At 57.1% G+C, this 18,751-nt stretch overlaps 2 protein-coding genes across 6 annotated transcripts in view; one reads left to right on the top strand and one right to left on the bottom strand.

Moving 5' to 3' along the window:
• Positions 1-214: 214 nt before the first annotated feature.
• Positions 215-13,813, bottom strand: BRINP2 (BMP/retinoic acid inducible neural specific 2). Its single transcript, XM_030494590.1, has 8 exons — positions 13,608-13,813; positions 6,474-6,841; positions 4,388-4,578; positions 4,082-4,272; positions 3,622-3,727; positions 3,025-3,261; positions 2,592-2,814; positions 215-2,228 (listed from the first exon to the last, which is right to left on the bottom strand). Exons 2-8 carry the CDS (start codon positions 6,773-6,775, stop codon positions 1,112-1,114), a joined length of 2,367 nt encoding a protein of 788 aa, XP_030350450.1. The 5' UTR covers positions 6,776-6,841; positions 13,608-13,813; the 3' UTR covers positions 215-1,111.
• A 2,010-nt stretch (positions 13,814-15,823) lies between these two features.
• ASTN1 (astrotactin 1) overlaps positions 15,824-18,751 on the top strand; it is a 56,366-nt gene continuing 53,438 nt past the window's right edge. For all 5 annotated transcript variants that reach the window (XR_003992606.1, XM_030494587.1, XM_030494586.1 and 2 more), the window contains exon 1: positions 15,824-16,158. Coding sequence is in view for 4 of the 5 variants with exons in the window: in XM_030494587.1 (XP_030350447.1) it covers positions 15,876-16,158 (283 nt within the window). In the remaining variant the exon portion in view is untranslated. The remainder of the gene's footprint in view (positions 16,159-18,751) is intronic.

Here is an 18,751-nt window from a genome sequence, read left to right as displayed (position 1 = left end):
CTTCCTCTCTCTGCACTGTCCTCAGCCAAGAAAGTGGGGCAGCTGCTGAAGCGGTGAGCTCCACTTGTCTGGATACCCAGTGTTTCCATCTGACAGCCGGGCAGCGCCGCTGCTTGATATTCTGGTCAGGCACCGAGTACGGTGGCAGCAGCACCAGGAAGGAGGGAGGGATGTACACAGCAAGGGAAAAGCCAGGGCCAGAGATGACAGTAACTGTTTGGGGTTTTTTTTCTTTAATCGCCGTTGGTTTTGGTTGCTCTTTTGCTCGAAAAAGGCATTATTTAAAAAATATATTAAACAGATACATTTTACTAATACGTCTCTTGGCTGGAGCCACTGACAAGAAATGACACTCCCCAGATAAACAGGCTTAAAAAAATCCCTCCCAAACAAAACAAATAAATAAATACATAAATAAAACTTTTTTCTTTCTTTCGTTTTAGGTTTCTCTTTCAGGTAAGGAATTGTGGCCCAGAGGTCTCCGCCAGTGTCAGTGATGACAGTGTCCCCAGGGCAGGTACCAGGTCCTTCCCATGCGAGGGGTGACAATGCCTCCATACTGCAGGAGGCACAAGAGGCCCTGGTGGACATCTGCCATGTCTTGGGGGCCTGCAGTGCGGTGTCCTCCTGTGCCATGTGCAAGGGCATGGCTGCAGGAAGGACCACGGGGGATGTGAAAGCGAAGGTGCCATATAAACCTCTCTTAAAAAGACTACAAAAGTTGGGGCACCAAGGAGTCACTGCTGGAGGATCCTCATGGCAGGTTGGGCATCTGCTCCAGCTGGACCAGCAGCTGCCTCTGGCCAAGACACATCCCTCCTGGCCATTGGCACGCTCCCTCAGCCACCAGCTGGGTGGCTGCACTGGCATTGTCCCCATGCTCGGAGCCAGTCTGCATTCTGTGAGCCATCCCTCCTCCACAGTCCTGCTGGTGTCCTCCATCCGCTCAAGCCCTGTGTCTCTTTGGCCAGTCGCTGGGTGTACCATGGAAGCACGCGGTTGGCACTAAGGTAAGGCCTTGATTTAATTTTTTAGGGTGGTTATTCCCTTCCTCCTCCCGGGAGTCCTTTCTCCCAGTCCCCTCACTCTGAGATTGGAGCAGCCCCGGCTGTTAGCTGCACAGCTTGCCCGTCTCCTGCTCCAGCGCGTTGGGCAGCTTGACATTGAAGGCCCTCAAGGAGGACTGGATCCTCGCCACCTCATTGTTGGCCAACTTGAGCCTGTGCCGGAGCAAGCAAGTAAAGAGGTCAAGGCGGGTTTTGCCAGGGGGTGACAATCTGTTTACCCGGTCCCTGATCTCCAACAGCTGAAGCATGGCCGAGTCCTGGGAGCCCTGTGTGTAGGGGTAGTCCAACTGAAGGATCAGGTCACGAATAGCGTCTGGCTCAAAGGGCAGGCTGTAGCCAAAGACTTGCAAGCTGTTGATTTTCATGTACCCCAGGTTCTTGGAGGGATCTGCCATCTCCAAGGGTTCGTAGTAGATTGTCTCGTTGGAGCTGTCATCCAGAGACTTGATGCGGCTCCGCAAGTAGACGTGGACCGTTTCAAAAAAGGTCTTCCACTTATTGCCCAAAGTGAGCGTCCAGTTTTGGCACTGGGCAGAGGCATCTACATTAGTCCTTTCCCAGTCTGGGAAGCTGCCTTCATTGACGGGCATGAACCAGCTCTCCGAGTGGCTTCCCCCGAAGGGGTTGACGTAGATGGCCATAACAGGCTCCAGTGTGCTGTTCTTGGTGAGGCAGATCTGCAGGGAGAGGGCCAACATCACGTGAACCAGCCCAGGCTTGTACTTGTTGCTCTTCAGGGTTAAGAGCATGCGTTTCCTCCAGGAGGGATCAAACCAGCTCCCCAGGCGCATATCGTTGCTGATGAAGATAGAGTGCACCTCGATGCGGCTGTCCCGTTTCTGCAGGAGGTACTTGAGCTCCAAGTCCTGCAGGTCTGTCTCCAGCCCCAGGTAGTGCTCCAGTGAGTCGGCCACTTCAGGGCGGCAGAAGCCCTGGGTGAGCATGTAGCCGTGGTTGCAGGTCCCGCAGCGGGTGCTGTTGTCCTCAGCACAGCTGGCACAGGCTGGCCCCTCACCCAAGGCACACGGTATGGACCCCTGGCAGGAGGGCTGCTCGGAGGGACATGTGCAGCTGTGGCTTTCTTCCAGGAAGGTCCCAGGCACGGTCGTCTCGCTGCAGTACAGGAGTGACTGTGCGCGGCTCCACCAGTAAGGGAGGGACCTGGTGGAGAAGAGACACAGGAGGAGAGATGCTTACATGGCATCTTTCGGGGTGTGACCAAAGGACTTTCCCTAGGGATGGAAGACCTGCCCACCTTGTGTTAATTTTTCTGCACTGCCGGTGGCCCCCCATGAATCGAGCCCCATTTTCCACCTCCAGGCTTAGACTCAACGGCTCAGTTGAGAGAGGTCACATCCCAGTGTGGCACAGCTGCCCCTACTGCCTGCTTGCCCACAGGCATCCCTTCAGCAAGGCAGAACCTCTTACAGTCCCAGCCACAGGTAAGGTGGGCCCTGGGTCTGAGCCTCCCCGGGGCTCTGAGCAGTGTCCCCAGTGTGGGATGGGGATGCTGTGGTGCCCTACCTCTCCTTGGGCAGCTTGAAGCGAGGTTGCCGGTGGCAGCGTTTGCTGAGGTTGAAGAGCCGCCGGATGAGCCGGTGGGTTTTCCTGGAGAGCAGTTTCAGGCTGGTGCCCAGCTGCTGGTAGCGGTGCTGGACGTCCAGGTCCATGGCCCAGAAGTGGGAGATGGCCGTCCTGTTCAGGAAACGGTCTCCAGGGAGCCTCTTCACCAGGGCCTGAAACTCCTCTGTGCCAGAACCGAGATGGTGTCAGCAGACCCATGAGAGCAAGTGGTGAAGGTAGGGCTGGAGGCAACCTCCCTCCGCCCAAACTCAGGTCTTCACAGTGAGAAGACCACCCTGGGTCCTGCCCTGGAGCCCCACCACCCCGCCTGGGCTGCTCCCAAAGGAGGGATTGCAGGGAATTGAGATGCTTTGTGGGGTGTCCTCAGCCTCACCTGACTCCTCAAACTGGCTGTGGTGGCTCTCCCAGGCTCTCCGGAGCTGGGCTAGGCTGCTCTCCAGTGCCTGGATGTCGGCCTCGGGGCAGTTGCAGCGGGGGAAGGCAGGCTGGCACTGGCAGCGGCAGTCGCTCTGGTGGCACACCAGCTCCCCGGCTGAGCTGCAGGCGATGTAACTGAGGGCGGCCGCCACAAACCTCTCCCGCAGGTAGGAGGGGAGCACCGTCTGCAGCCCTGCGAGCAGGAGGAGTCCCAAGAGCATCAGGGCACATGTTGTGGGGCCCCTCAAAAACATTGTCCGGGCAAGGAGGGAGTGAGCCTTCCCGCTCCCCAGGCTCCCACCCTTACATGATTATCATATCAATTTGCTGTGGAGCCGCTTGTCTGGGCTGTGCATCGATCTTGGCTCCTCTTGGCAGACGAGCAACAACCTCATCCTGCCCAGCTTTGATTATTTTCATCCCCTTTCCTCCCCAGCTCCTAAATTAAAAGCAGAATCTCAAGCCAACATCCTCCCCTGCGGCCCCCTGTGTGCCCGCAAGCATCCCACAGTGGCACTTGTCCATCACCACGTCCTCGCCAGCCCGGCCCTACCTTGGAGCTGCACTTTGTTCTCAGGGCTCTGCACCAGGACGGAGCTCACTGAGTCCAGGTTGTCATAGTTGCTACAGCCAAGTGGCCCCGTGCGTGTTTCAGTCACCTAGGGGGAGACCCACAGGTGGTCAGGGGCATGGGAGGGGACCCAGAGCATGAGCCACCCCACTGAAAGTGCTGCACACAAGCCCTGGCCAGCCTTGCCGTGCCCCACACCCCAGAGCAAGGCAACACTTGGAGAAGAGGACTAATTGCCTGCTAATTGGCATGCTGACAGGTGGCAGTCCTGCCTGCAGCCCGCTGAAAAATGTGCCTTCATTAGCGTGCCCAATTTCCCATAAATAATGTGGATGTGCTAACTTTACCTGCTCTCCCCCTCTGCCTGGTGAGGTGCTGCTTTAGGGGCCACTGCTGAGGCCCCAGGCCGCTGTCTCCCGGTACTGCCCTCTCCCTCGCTTACCTTGATGGCGGCTGTGGCAATCTGGATGTGGTGGAGCCGGCGCAGTGTGCTCTCCCGGTCAATGAAGTAGGATGCTGCCAGCTGGTGCAGGGTCTCCAGTGAGACCGCCGAGCTGTTCCCAGCCACCCCGGTGGGCTCTGCCCTCCGGCTCAGCTTGCGCTTGTCCACAAAAATGGTCAGGGACTCCTCACCTGGGGAGGACATGTCATGTTTCTGCTATAGTGCTTATTTTCCCCACCCTCCCTCATTTGCAAGCTGCCTTGTGCCAGAGAAGCGAGTGGGGAGTGAGCACCCACCAGCACTCACCTCCCAGCGTGGCGGCAAGCAAGAAGTGTGTCCCATACTTTCTGATGAGGCTGTCGGTGATCTGCTGGGCACTGGGTCGGCGTCCCAGCAGACGGATGTTGCGGATGAATTCAGGGGCCAGTGGAAGTGGCAGGCTGAAGAAGTCTTTCCTCTCCAAGGCCAAATTATTCACCTTCCAACGAGCAAACTCTCTGCAGGAGGAATATGGCAGTGGAGAGAGGGTTCGAAACAGGTCTGGCTGCACCGCATGCACACTGACCCCTACCTACACTGTCCCCAGCTTCCAACTTGGGGCAGAGGGGACCACCCCAATCTCCCCATCACCACAGCAGAGGTGAAGGACCTGTTGGGCTCTAGACCAGCTATAGATCCAGCCAGGACAAAAGCATCATCCCTCCCTAAGCCATCAATGGAGATAATGAGCTACAAGCAGCGGAGATACCCAATATTGATTAATTAGGCACCTCCGGCAGGCATTAATCACAGACCTGGGCAGGGCCAGAGCCTTTTCCAGCCTGCTGGGTTGCCTGGGCCTTGTCCATCCTCCATCCCCATGCCAACAGGTCCGGGTGCAAATCTGACATCTGGGGCTTTCATGGTTGTAAGTTTTAGCACCATTTTGTAGGAGGCTGGAGCCGCTGGGATGTGGTGGGTCCCCTCGTAGCCCTGGAGGCTGTGAATGTGCCCCACTGGCCCCCTGGCATCACCCAGCCCCGGGAGGAGCTGCCAGCCTGCCGCGGCCTCAAACAACCAACGGCCTCAACCAACGGCCCATAAACAACCAGCGAACGATTTCAGCCTAATCTTTGGTATTTTGCTCTAATTAAAACCAGGCGTTGGCTTCAGACAGTTTAATTGAGGGCTGGTTGAAAAAGGAGGGAGAAGGAGGAGGAGGGAGGGGTGGATGGGTGCAAAGCAGCCGAGGGGCATGGTGTGTGCTGGGTTGTCTTGCATCATGATTTTTGGGCCCAGAAAGTAGGATGTTAGGGCCAGGAGTAGAGCGGGGGCAGGATGCTGCTTCTCCCCTTGTATGCATGCTCCCTGGGTGCTGGGGCACAGGGTGCTGGGTGGCCAGGAGCCCTGCACCAATTCCACCCCTATCCCATAGGCAAAGCAAGCCCTGAAGGCTGCTAGGTGGTTCTCTGCCTCAGAAGAGGTGCAAGCCAGCTGCTGTCCTTCTGGCTGCTTTTTCCCATCCCACCACCATCACCAGCAGCATCCCTGGAGGATGTGAGTCCCTTGGCATGGTAGTGCCTCTGCGTAGGAAAGTGGCAAGGAGGGGAGAGGAGCTCTCTGGGGGTACTGGGCTGCATAACAAGGCTGCCATCCTGGCATCTACGTCAGCTCCCCTGGGAGGCAGCGGCTGGGCTTTGCTCCGCTGCTGGAAAACCCCCAGGGGTTGGCACCAGTGAACAGAGGAAGGGAAAAGGGCTCATTAACAGGAGGTGACAATTAGCACCCGGAAGTGGTGGAGTGGGTTTCCCATGCTGGCTGTCATGGGGTGACCCTTTACTGGTGTCAGGGGACCCTGCTGTTGCTTGAACCTGGTTCTCTGCTGGCAAGAACCACCCCCCAGCATTGGCCCCGATGCATGTAGCATCCCACTGCCACAGTCTGTGGGGTGACAGCACTGGGAACATGCCAGGGGATCAGTCAGGGTGACTTTTTGTGAGCCTCAGCAGCATCCCAGCCTCAACTGGCTGGCAATCCAGACAGGCTCACTAATTTGGCGCAGAGATGTCTTTGTGCATGCAAAAGTACAAAGGAGCATCCCTCCATGCCTCCCTCCCACCATAAGAGTTGATCCCATCTTAACCTGTGCACCAAATCACTCTCAGCTTGGGCAAATCCTGCCTGGAGCCCATCCCAGCCATGCCATGAGCATCTTGCAGGGCTGCTGTTATATTCCCTGGGAAAGCAGCATCTCACATACACCCATCTGCTGACTCTCCTGATGGGCAGCTTCCTCCCGTATGCAAGGATTAATCAACACTTGTGTGGATTAAGCAGGTCTGTTTCCACTCTGCTGTACCCACCACAGCCTCCCACGCCACAGCTCCCTCCTGGGGTACCCATGGCCTCTCACCTGTAGATCCTGTACCTGGTGGTGAAACCCTGCCGGTAGCGCTCCATGAAGTCCACGTAATCCTGGGCTCGGTAAAAGGGTCCCCGGTCGGTGAGGAGCCAGTCGAGGGGAGCCCGGCCGGAGGAAGAGGAGGATGATGATGATGAGGAAGGTGTCGCCGGGGCAGCATGCTGCTGGGGCACCGTGCCGCCCGCCCCGCCGGCCACCCCCCAGCGGCAGCACGTGCTCAGGGCCAGGAGGGCCAGTGGCCATGGGAGCATCGGTGGGGGCCCGTCAGCGCGTGGGAGCTCCTGCCGCCCCATCCTGCTGCTGCCTGGCCGGCTTCTTCATTCTCTCACCCCACGGCAATCCTCTGGGACAGCCCTGCCCTGCAACGGCACCACAGAGAGCCCATGAGGTGCAGCACTGGGTGGCCGCAGCACTGGGTGAGGCAAGGGGTGCTGGCCGCTGTTGAAGTTAAATGAAATCCTGGCTAGTGGCTGTTTGAGGCATTTCTGGCTTTTTCTTTATATTTTTCTCAGCTGTGCATCAGCTCGGTGATCTAAGCTTGTTGCTAAGGGGTGCCCCTGTGGTGGGGATGGTGGCTTGCCTCTGCGCCCTGCACTTTGGGGATGCCTGTCATGAGCACATGCAGTTCATTTTAGGGGGGCTAAAAAATAATAAGCGTGGGGAATTGGAAAAAATTAGCTTTTCCAGGTATGGGTTGAGCCACATGTGCCTGATGTTAGGCTTTCCTTTGCCTCCTGCCAGTGGCTGAGATGATGGATGGACGGATGGATGGATGGATGGATGGATGGATGGATGGATGGATGGATGGATGGGTGGATGGATGGATGGATGGATGGATGGATATCCACCTCAAGACTGGCTGTGCTGGTCATGGTGGTGTTTTGGCTGCAATTGATGTTGATCTCAAGCCAAGACCTCTCTGCTCTCATAACCCAGTGTGTAGTATCTGCAGGAGCAAAGATGGAGCTTCTGGCCCCAGGGCCAGAGCCTGAACTTGCAGGTGAAGGTGAGAGACAGGGAACTGTGAGGTCCAGCAGAACTGAGGTGAGACAGGGTGTCCTGATGGGCAGTAAGAGCTGTTTGAGTAAAACTAAGGACCCCATCACTGCAGTGCATCCAGGGGAGGTATTTTTATTCTGGGCAGGTGGTCGGCTCGGGACCAGAGTCCAAATGCACATCCCTGCTGAGCAAACACCAGCCTTGTGTAATCCCAAATGGGGCTTTGCCATATCAAATCATCAGGCTTTAACATGTACTATTATTTTAACTTTTTTTTTTTTCCTCTCTCTTATTTTTAAACCCTTAAGGGTGCACTTTGATTATGCTTTCTCAGCTTCTCACTCAGCCCGCAAGGCTGGGGCCCTGTTAATTATAAACAGAAGCTGAGATTTTCACATCACCAGATTGGGGGTGCCGGGGCAGCGGGGTGGGCAAGGGAAGGCAGGAGCAGCAGGCAGGGCTTTTTCTGTCTTCCCTGTGCTATCTTTCCACATGTCACCCTGGTTTCTCCCAACTTTCACAGGCAGCCACATGACACCCCAGTCATTGCCTCCTGCTTCTGGCATGTGGAGTCTCCCCTCCAAATCCTGGCCCAAACCAACAGCCCCCATGCTTGGGTGGGCAGGGGGACCGGCAATGTGAGAATAGTTTCCTCATTCTATGCCTCAAATGTTGGAGGGGGCATCTGTCCCCCCTGAAATATGTCAGGACTTGATGCCGGCTGCTCATGGAGCTGCTCGTGCGCTGCCACGTGTGGGTGATGGCTGAGCAGCTGAGGCACTTTGGCTGCTCTGCTTCCCTGCTTGCTTCCCTGCCTGCAACCAAAGCTGGGCTGGGGGAAGCAGGCACTGGGATGGCATGGCTGTCTGAAGCACCTTGTTCTCCTCCCCAGGAATATCTGCAGATGCAATTAAAATTGAAGTGGCCTGGAGACCACAGCAGCCTGCAAGGCTCAGGAGTAAACCCTCTTGTCCCCACGCTGCCCTGCAGCCGTGGGTCCTGCTGCTGCACTCTATGGGGTGATCTGGGAAGTGGGGACAAGCTGCCCAGGAAGGCATGGTGGGATACAGGGGATACAGGGTCCAGCAGCAAACTCTATGGATTATTTAGATGCCAATCATGGGCTAAATCCTCTGCGACTTGGTACCTCTCCCATATAGCAGGAAGGAAAGCAGCACTCTGGCTCTCAGCTGAGAAGCGGAGGTGAAAGCACTCCTTGAAGAGCACGTTTCTAAACACTGGTCATGGAAACATGCTGCTTGTAGCATTAAATATGGCTGTGCCAGCAGAACACCTTGCTGAAATAGCTGGTGTGCTAGGTAGCCTGCCTGTTGCACCATGAACAGGATCTCCTCATCCCCTCTTGCTGTCTGTGGCTCCTGACCACCTCCTGCCAAGGCACGGCTGGGCTGGCCCTCTCTTCCTCCACTAAGGTCTGTACGGCCAAGCGGATGCTTTTCCACAAGTGCAATGGGAGACTAGCCTCATTCCTCATGACTTCACGCCACCACAGGCTGGTGTGGATGGTCTTGTGCCAGTCATCCTGCTGCCCTCCCCAGGGCTTTCCTGGTGTAAATTATGAGGATGTGGGAGCATCCTTCCTATGATTCAAAGCACACAGGGGATATTCTAGGGGGACCAGGTAAAGCACTGTCTCTTCCAGCAAACCATCCTGGGTGCTAACAGCTTCCCATCAACACTGACCAGCCCCTTGCCACTACCATGGTAGTCACACCCAAGTCCCTTCCCCAAGAGAGGCTTCCTGTGCTGACCTTCCCCTCAAAACCCCCTCTCCTCACACAGCACTACAGCTCAAGGCAGCAAACCTCTTCTGGATGATCATCGTGGGGACAGATATTAGGGGTGGAGTCACCTTGGACCACCTCTTCCCTTAGACTGTGGTCCCCAGACCAACTAGAAACCATTTCCGCCTGCTCTGGTGCCTTCCCTGGGGAGCTTGTTCTGAGATTCAAGGCTGAACATGGAATGTTTCCTTGTGGCCTCCTCATGTTTTACTGCAGAGCAATAAAAATAGTCAGAATTGGGTATTTTCAGCACTTGACTGGTGCAAGCTGGTGCAGATCCAATGAAGGTCTCCTCCTGGTGTGCAGAGTCCCTTAAAGCAGCCAAATTTCCAACCTTGCTAAATGAGCTCTTATTTACACCTGTCTCTTATTTACACCCTGAGTGCTGACACCTCTGAGGCAGCTCCTGCTTGGGGACAGGCACTGACGCACATGAGCATCCTTCCCAACAGAGACTTGAAGCCCCAAGTCAGGCAGGAACAGGGAAGCCACAGTGGGCAGGAGAGCCTGCATGGGGGCTGTACTGAGTTACACAGCAAGCTTATCCCTGAGGAGCAGCTTCCCTGCATCATCATTACCTGGGCTAATTTATTTGCTTTTATCTATCATGAGTTATACAAAATAAGTACATGCAGAAATTGCTATAGCTCCATATAGTCCTCAGTCCACACAGCTGGGGGGGGCTGCTGCTCTGCAGGGTTGGGGGCAATGCTTATCAGGGTGCACCTCTGCCTGCTCACACCAGCATCCTCTTGGGATGATGGGGAGAGCAAAGCTCTTTGGAAATAAGTAACCCCCTTGACCTTACTACTAGAGCTGGAAATAACTTTCTAATCACTTTTCCTTGATCCAGAAGAATGAAGGTTTGATGAGAAGCATCTGACTACTTATTTATTTTTTTTTTTTAGGGTTTTGCATCACAAAAGTTGGAAAACTTCCAGCTTGTTAATTTTTTTTTTCCCTCCTCCCCCTTCTATAAAAAGAGTGCCAAAGCAAATATTTTGGCAAACTTTCCCAGGACCACAACATCCTTTGCCAAGTCTTCCTGATCTTGTTGCAAGCCCTCTGTGTCCCTCTTGCCTGTGGGAGAACACCACAGTGTCCCTCCAGTGATGGCCAATGCACAGCCCTGGCTGTCATTTGTCACGAGCTGCAACTTAAAAATAGCTTGTTGCAATTTCCAGAGGTACCCTTGAGATGGCAATGGGATTGCTTCTGCGGTGGGTGTCCTCATCCAAAACGGCTCAAGAGAGATCGAGGCATAATGGTGTGAGGTTTGGATGAGGATGCTCAAGTGCCCAGTGAGCAGCTTGGTGGCATGCAAAAGCCTTTCTCTACTACCCTTGGATCTGGCAGCAACAGCAGCAACGTCCTGCAGAGTTATGCTGGGGTCCTGCCTGCTTCCATGCCGATGGCATCTCCAAAGCCACGCGCTCCACCACTAATCAGGCTGTGTTCGATAATTAAGACATTAGCTAATTATCAGGGACATTAACATTGATTTCTGCCCTTTCATGCTGCAGGAGCAGATCTAGAGATACATAAACTGGGAAGTGTGTGCTGGGAGAGCTGTGGTGGTATTTGCTGGGTGCTGTGGGGAAGAACAGGACTCCAGACAGGTTCTGGCACTACACCCTGTAAATGCCGAGCTGAAGACTGGAGCGAAAGCAGCACCTGATGTCTGTGCCAGGCAGAGCAGTACTTGGTGGCAGAGCTGTGAGACATGCCCAGCCATGGGGGACTGGTCCCTGGGGCTTAGCAGGAGCAAAGGTGCAACCGTGTGGGAGCAGAGAGCCATGGGGTTGGGTCTTGAGCTCCCTGGGGATGCCTTTTAGTGGGAAAGAATGTCAAACTTGGCGACTGAGTCACCTTCTCGCTAAACGTGGGAAAGCTTTATCTAATTAAGGCCACTTAAAAGAGTCTGGGCAGAGGCTAAGTGCAGTTTAGTTTCTGAAGTGGATTGACTCAGCTGAGTTGTGTCTATATGAATTCATGCAGGCGCCCAGGCACCTCTTGTGCTCTGCTGCTTGCACCCCCAGGACAGACAATCCTTCAGGATGCTCTTCCCTGTGCTCTGAAGCCACCAACCTTACTTGGGCCTTTGTGGGACCCACTCCCTTGCACCCAGGTCTGCCCGTGCTGCTGCCTCCTCTAGCCCCCAGCTCTGTTGTGATTTGCAAGGAGCTGCAGCCGCCGGGCTCACATCCGCACACTCCCAAGGAAGCGCCAGGGCCTCATTGATCTGCCGAGGTAATTAAGAGAGCGAGCCAGGCACCGCCGGAGCGACAGCAGCACGGTAATCGCTGGCAAAGCGGGCACGGCGGGGTGCTGTCAGCCGCCTGGCACCCAGCCTGCGGAGACGCGGCTCCAGGCAGCGAGCATGGGGACAGCCACCTCGGAGCCTTCCATCCCTGCCTGAGCAGCAATCTTGACAATCAGGGTGGTGGCTGTGAACCAATTCTCACTAGGCTTCTGCTAACCACCCTCTGTAGCCCATTCTGTTGCTATTGCTAAGTGACTTTAAATCACTGCCTTTCCCCCAGCTCATGAGACTGGTTTAAAAACCTGCAAGACTTGACGACTTGGGTTCCTTTTATTAGCTTTTCTTCACATCCTTAAGAGCAAGGCACTTGAAGATGAGAGTAAAGGAAAATAGTAGAAAATCCCAGGACTCTGGGAGCTCAGGATTTGCATAAGACATCAAATAAGATGAAGCCTGGGCTGCCATCAGGGAGATGGCAGCTCTGTGCATCGTGTCACACCAGCACCATGTGTTCTGCCCTCTGGCTTTGCTCACCCGAGACTTTCGCACCCATGGGCAAAAACCTTCTTAAAAGAGCAATGTGCAAGATACAACTCCCCCCAGCATGGTGACGGCAGCAGTAGCGCTGGCTTCCCCTGCCTTGTGCCGAGCTCTCAGCCTGAAGCATCCCTGCAGATGGGTCCCTGGGACTGGGGAAGAGCATCCCTGCACACGAGAGCTAGGGAGGAGCATTCCTGCAGCCCCCTCCCCAGAGAACATGGCTCCTTACCTCATGATGGGCCCTGCAAGCCAAGTACCAGCCTCACACAGGAGCTGGATGAAGGCAGTGCAAGGTGGTCACGGTTCTCTTCCATCCCTCACTTGCTTTCACACAGGTGGCAAATGTCATGTGTGGGCAGTGATGCACAGCAGTAGCTCAGCATTAGCAGCCCAGGGTAAATAAGGTGGTGGGTGGCTGGTGCTGGACAGAGAGGGAGAAGAGACCTGAACTGTCAAAGTGGGGTCACTCCCCTCCCCAGCCCTTCGCTGCTCCCCTGGTCTCAAAACTGTCCCTGAATGCACCAAAGCCAGCTCCGCCCGGAAAAAGTGCAGGGACCTCCGTGCAACACCTCAGGGGCCGGCAGGGACCCTCCTGGCTGCTGACAGAGGGGGGACACTGACATCTGCCGGCAGGTCCCTCCCTGACCTGCAGCAGCACCCCGGCTCACCCTGCCTGGCCCCGGACCGCAGCAGAGGCAGCCTTGGTAGCCGCCACCCAGCTCCAGGGCAGGCTCCTAGGGCGGCGACACAGGGGTCCCCCTAAGAAGGGGCAGGACAGGATGGACATGACTGTGCTCAGAGCTGATCCTCCCCAGCCCGGTGTTTTGAAGATCCAGAGTTTTGTTTCCTACTGAAACAAATTAGTATTTAGTGAAGGGAACTGAACCCCGCAGCCAGGGACCCCGCTCTCCCGGAGCTGCCGGCCCCGGCACTGCGCTGAGAACCGCACGCAGCGCTCAAGGCGAGCGAACATCTTCCGAGAGATGCCCGCTCCCGCCTCGCTCTCCTGCGGGAGAGACCCGCGTTGCGGCGCGGGGGCCGGAACGCTCCCGCACGGCGCTGGCTCGGTGCGTGCCCCGCGGGGGAGATGCGGGCAGCACTTGAGGGGGCACCGCCGCCGGCCGCGCGGCCCCGGGACGCCTCACACCGGCATCAGGGCACGCTGCACGAGCGGCAGCAGGTTTCCAGCATCCCGGGCACCTTGTTTACCGGTCGCAGCCCCCGGGACCTGCTGGGTCCCGCACCGCGGTGGCTCCCGCCCTGGAAGACCTCGTTGCCTTCCTCTACACCTCTCTGGAAGCGAGCCCAGAGCACGGAGGTAACTTGACCAAGGTCACCGAGCGAGCTGGCGGCGGCCGAGCCGTGTCTCCACAGTTGCGCACGGCGGTACCCGGGATCTGCGCCGTGCGGGGCGGCTCTCCCGCGCTGCTCCTTCTCCTTGCCCTTCCTGCCCACCATCGCACCCACTGGCAGGGTCCCCACGCCGGCTCACCCCCTTCCCCGACCCAGCAGACTTACCCCAGGCTCCGGCTCAGCACTGGCGGGGCACCGGCCGCCGCTCCATCCCGTCCCGTCCAGCTGCGCTGCGCCTCAGCAGCCCCGGGTCCTGCCCCGCCGCCGCCTCCCGGCCGCCCCATCGCCGGGGGGACAAGCGACCCCCAGCGGCCCCGCCAGCATCCCGCGACCGCGCTCCCGGCCCCGCACCGGGTCCCGCCGAGCTCCGCGGGCGCCGCCGCCGCCACCAGATAATATATGCAGGGGCGGCAGCCAATAAAAGGCGCCGCCGGCCTCCCTGCACCCTCCCATTGGCAGTGCCGCGCTCGGCGCGGGGCGGGGCGGGGCAGCGCGGTGCGGCTGGGGACACGCGTGGAGCGGCCCCGGCCCGCCCCGCAGCGGGGGCCTCCGAGCCCCGCCGGCCCTTCCCTGCCCTCCTTCCCGGCCCCAGAGCTTCTTGTTCCCGCAGAAAGGCCGCGTGGCCCTCCCGGCGGTGCCCGGGAGGGGTTGCCGCTTCGAGGCCCCGGCGGAGCGCTGGCGTCGTCTGGACTTTAAAGGTATCATGGTTGTGCCAAATTACACCATCAATACCGGTAAATGATTCACGAGGTTCGGGATGTGGATGTCGTGCATTGGAGCAGTCAGCAGGAGGACATGGTTGGTGGCGCCGGATTTACCATTCTCTGCTGGTTTTAAATGTTTTATTTATCTGTATGTATTATTCACGCCTCCTGCCAAGCTCCACAGTTTGCTCCTCTTTGTGCAGTGTTAGGTGTTACAGGGGCATTGCTCCTGTTTCCAAAAGTCACCAAGGACCTTCTTGGTGACACCTTCTGAATAACGCAATTGCTCCTTTTTTCAGGAAAACAAACCCTCCTTTTAATGAGTTTGTATCCCTGGTGAGAGAAGAGCAACGAAAGGGCGTGGTGAAGGCCCTCCAAAGGCATTTCCCTGTGCCCCTCCCAGGGCCATGCCCCATCTTATAGAACACTGCTGCTTGTTTTCCATGATTTTTCCTGTTTTTTTCTAATTCTTTCTGTTGGCAGCTGCAGCTGGTTGGTGCTGGAGGGGGACTGCACTGCTGAAACACACCCTGCTACATCCTCACTGGTTTATGTTTGGTTTGGTGTTTGACTCTGTTTGTTAACAAGGCTGGTATTGAAAATGGATAATTTCTGGTGAGGATGGTTTTTCCTTCCCAAAATGTAGTGGGTAACTGGCAGGGTTATTATAAACGAGAAATAAGTCTGGGGAAAAGCATCTCTGCTTGAGTGTTTGGGGCACACGCTCACCTCATGATGCCCATACTGGGGCATGTTAAGCTTCTGGCTGGCATGAATGAGGGAAGAGAAATTTGGGTAACTCCCTGCAGCTGCTGCAAGGTGAGGGGGAAGCTCTGAAAGAGAAAATATATTGCAAGATTTTTCTGAAGTGATGTCTGTCTGCTGTGCGTGGTTTTCTTTGGAGGCACCAGGCAGGATGGAGCCACGTCCTGCGCAAGGAGCTGGTGGGGTGGGAGCTCTGCTTCCAGGGCAGTGCTGCCTCTACACCCCTCTGCTCCTGGGCTGTCAGCCGGCAGGAGCCAGCCTCCAAGGGGGAAGACCAAACTGGCACAGCCATGTGTGCCTGTCAGGCTAGGCCTGTGCCTTTCACCCCACACTGGGAGAGGAGAACATTTAACACCAGAGCATTTCGGCTGCAGAACCACAGGTGTCTAGAGGAAGGTTTAGTGATTGGGCAAGCTGTTGGTGCTGCTTTGAGCTCACTTAAAGAGAGTGAAAATAAAAAGCATCCAGTGCAAAAAGATCCAGCAGGTTTGGGGTTGGCCCTTACCCTCCAATTTTTTTTTTATTCCCCCCCAAATACACAGGTTTGGGGGCTTTGGAGGTCCATGACTTCTCCTGGGATTTTGGAGGTCAGTGGCTTCTCCTGGGGCTTTGGGGTCTGTGATTTCTCGTGGGATTTTGGACGTCCATGACTTCAGAAGTCTGTGATTTCTCCTGGGGCGTACTTGTAGGTTACACTCAGTGCGGAAGGAGGCAAAGGTAGGCGGGTTGGGCCAGGCAGCACCGGCACCTCTCCCGCCACCGCATCGCTCCGCAGCCCGCACGGTTTTCCATGGGTGGGGGGAAAGATTGGAGAAGCGGAGGAGGGGGGAGGCGCGGGGCCGGGGAAACCGAGCTGTGCAGTGCCGTGCCGTGCCGAGCCGCACGGGGAGGCGCCGGGCCCCGCGTCCCCGCCCCTCGCCGCCGCCGCCCGCCCGGCGCTCTGAGCGCGGCGCGGGGCTCCAAGATGGCTTTGGCCGGGCTGTGCTCCCTGCTCGCCGGCTGCTGCCTGGCTGCGGGCAGCGGCCCCGCCGAGGCGGCGGCGGAGGCGGTGGCCAAGGAGCTAGAGTGCAAGCTGAAGAGCATCACGGTGTCGGCGCTGCCCTTCCTGCGGGAGAACGACCTCAGCATCATGCACGGCCCCTCGGCCGCCGAGCCTAAGCTGCTCTTCTCCGTACGCAACGACTTCCCCGGCGAGATGGTGGTGGTGGATGACCTGGAGAACACGGAGCTGCCTTACTTCGTGCTGGGTGAGCCTGCGGGCAGGGCCCGTGCGCGGCGGGTCCCGAGCATCCCCGGCTGCGGGGCTCCTCCCTGCGGCACCGGCGCTCAGGGGTCCCCTGCGGCCTCTCTGCCCCGGTACCGGTTCACCCCGCTGCAGCACCTCGGCCCTGGCCGTGGCACCTGCCGCCCTGCTGCAGCATCTCGGCCCCGGTGCTGGTTCACCCTGCTGCAGCATCTGGACACTGGCTGTAGCACCAGGCTGGATGCCATGGAGATGCTGCAGGCCTGGGGTGCGCGATGCACTCCCAGGTTGTCATCTGCAGGGCTTGTCCCCAGCTCAGTGCATGGCCACTGGTGGCTTGTGCTGGCAGGAGGCCCACAGTCTGCTTCCAGCGTGCCTGCCTGGAGGTAAGGTTTTCTGCTTTGCATGCCCCTCAGCATTGTCACCTTTCCTGCAGCCTGGTGGAAAAATGGTGCCCAATATTTCCCATCCTACCTGTGTATGCTGACTCCAGTGTTCCTGCTCCCAGGTTTTAGGCTTTGGCCTGCTCACATGGTCCAGGTGGATCCCACCTGCTCTAGCCAGGCCTCTGCATTTCACCCACTGCCTGAGGCTCATCTACCCAAATCTGATGGGTTTTTTCAGTTCTTTTCTGCCAAAAAAAGCCAATAATTTGCTCCATTGTTAATGCTGGGATCTGAGCAAGGCCTCTGCCACTTGTGAGCAGGGACCCTCCCGGTGGAACAAGTCACTGAGATTTTTCATTTTTAGTGGCATTGGTGCAGAATACCAGTTTCCTACCACCACCTGCATGTAACCCTCTGCCCTGGGCAGATGCTACTGTTGCTTTCCTAGCAGCCCCTCAGTGGCTGTGAACACCTCCTGCAAGCCTTGTCCACCTGCTGCTGCTCTTGCAGCACCTTGGGCACCCTTTGCAGTTTTTAAAATACCATCCTCGTCTGAATGTTGGCCCAAAAATGAGGCACTAGTGTGTTGCTTTGTGTGGCATTGCCCCTCTTTGCAAGAGTGCCACTCTTGCATGCAGGCAGAGTATAGCAGTGGCCCCAACCTGGTGGGTTGGGTCTTCTCCCCAGCGCTTTGTCACCTCCGTCCATGTGTGTGCAAAAAAGCCCCCGGTCCTGGGTGCTGTGTGGGCTTGAGGCAGCACTCGCTGCTGCATGGGCATCCCCCTTTTCCCATGGGAAAGGCAGAGGAAGGTGGGGGGCTTTTGATGCTATAGGTGGGGAGGTATGTGGGAACACCCTGGCCTGGTTTGCTCAAGGCCGGGAGCTGTGTGGGGAAGGAGCAGCAGGCTGTGTGGCCCCCTTGTCCCCTGGTCCAAGCCCTGTGCTGTGGGATGCTGCGGCGGAGGCCGGAGAGCGTTGCTGTGGCAACAGGGCCGCAGTGCTGCAGATGCAGGGGGACACACAGGCATGGCCGCCAGCCTCGCGCCACCTCGATGCCCCAAAGGCAACGTGAGCGTGTGTTCTCCTGGCCCTCTTGGGCCTGCTCCGATGAGCCCTGGAGCCTGGGATGCTGCCAGTGAGGAGCGTCTGGGCAGGGGTGTGTGGCTGTGATCTGGCAGGATCCCTGTGCGTGGCCCCTGGCTGATACTGCAGGGATTTTCCCCAGGATTTTTCAAATCCATGAGGTGTAATATGCTGGGCAGTGCAAGAAAAGATCCACCTGCACCAACAGCCCCTGCTGCACCCAGGGCTTACACTGATGATGCTGGGCTGACAGCTGCTTTTGCCCCCGTCTCTTACCGCCACCAGGCAAATACAAGGATGGCTGGTCCTGTGCTAGTGCACCCTGATGTTCTGGTGGAGACCAGGCTCTTCTAGGTGTTGCCACCTGGAACATTGGTCCCCCAAAAGCCTGTGGGTGCTGGCCCTGTCATTAAGGGGTTTGGCCTGTGGAGACACAGAGGTGATCCTAGTGAAAGTCTCCCCGCCTAGGATGCTGGGGCTTGGGGCTGGGCTGGCAGAAGAGGCACCTTGCAGGCCCCTGTTTGCAGGGGTTTTGGCTTGGTGACTCCTGGGAAATGCTGTGTTATATCTCCCTCCCTCCCGTGAGAGGGCTTGCTTGGAAGATGACCTGGCCACTTTGCCATGTGTGGGTATTATTATTGTTGTTGTTGTCATCCTTTGCCATGTGTGGGTGGTGGTGTTGGTATTATTACTAGCCTGGGCACTGCTTTTGCGTGGCAGAAGCCCTGGACTGCATAGAGGTCTTGCAAAAGCACTCTGCACTCAGTGGGGACATGGCCATGTGAGGTTGAACTGGTGTCAGTGGCTGTTTATGTTTCCACAGCCATGGGCTGGAAAGTGTGTTTGAGCATATTCTTCCAAGAACCTGGGTTCACACGGTGCTGATAGCACCACCTCTGGCAAACCCCATTAGTTGTGCCCACCTTGTTGAGTTTGAATGTATAATAGTGTGTCAGAGTGGTGGATAATCTGCACACCCATGTCCATGCCTCTGAGCCTGGAGTTGGGCAGCTGCCACTCCTCTTGGTGGCTTTTGGTCCCAGGGCCTGTGTACAGGGAAGGGGCTCCCTAAGGGAGGGGAGCTGCCCCACTGGTTGGCAGGAGCTTGGACCAGACCCCAGGGTGGTG

The sequence above is a fragment of the Strigops habroptila genome, chromosome 8 (genome assembly GCF_004027225.2).
Source record: "Strigops habroptila isolate Jane chromosome 8, bStrHab1.2.pri, whole genome shotgun sequence".
Lineage (NCBI taxonomy): Eukaryota > Metazoa > Chordata > Aves > Psittaciformes > Psittacidae > Strigops > Strigops habroptila.
Note: the sequence above shows the minus strand (reverse complement) of the source record. Positions and strands in the feature narration are given on the sequence as shown.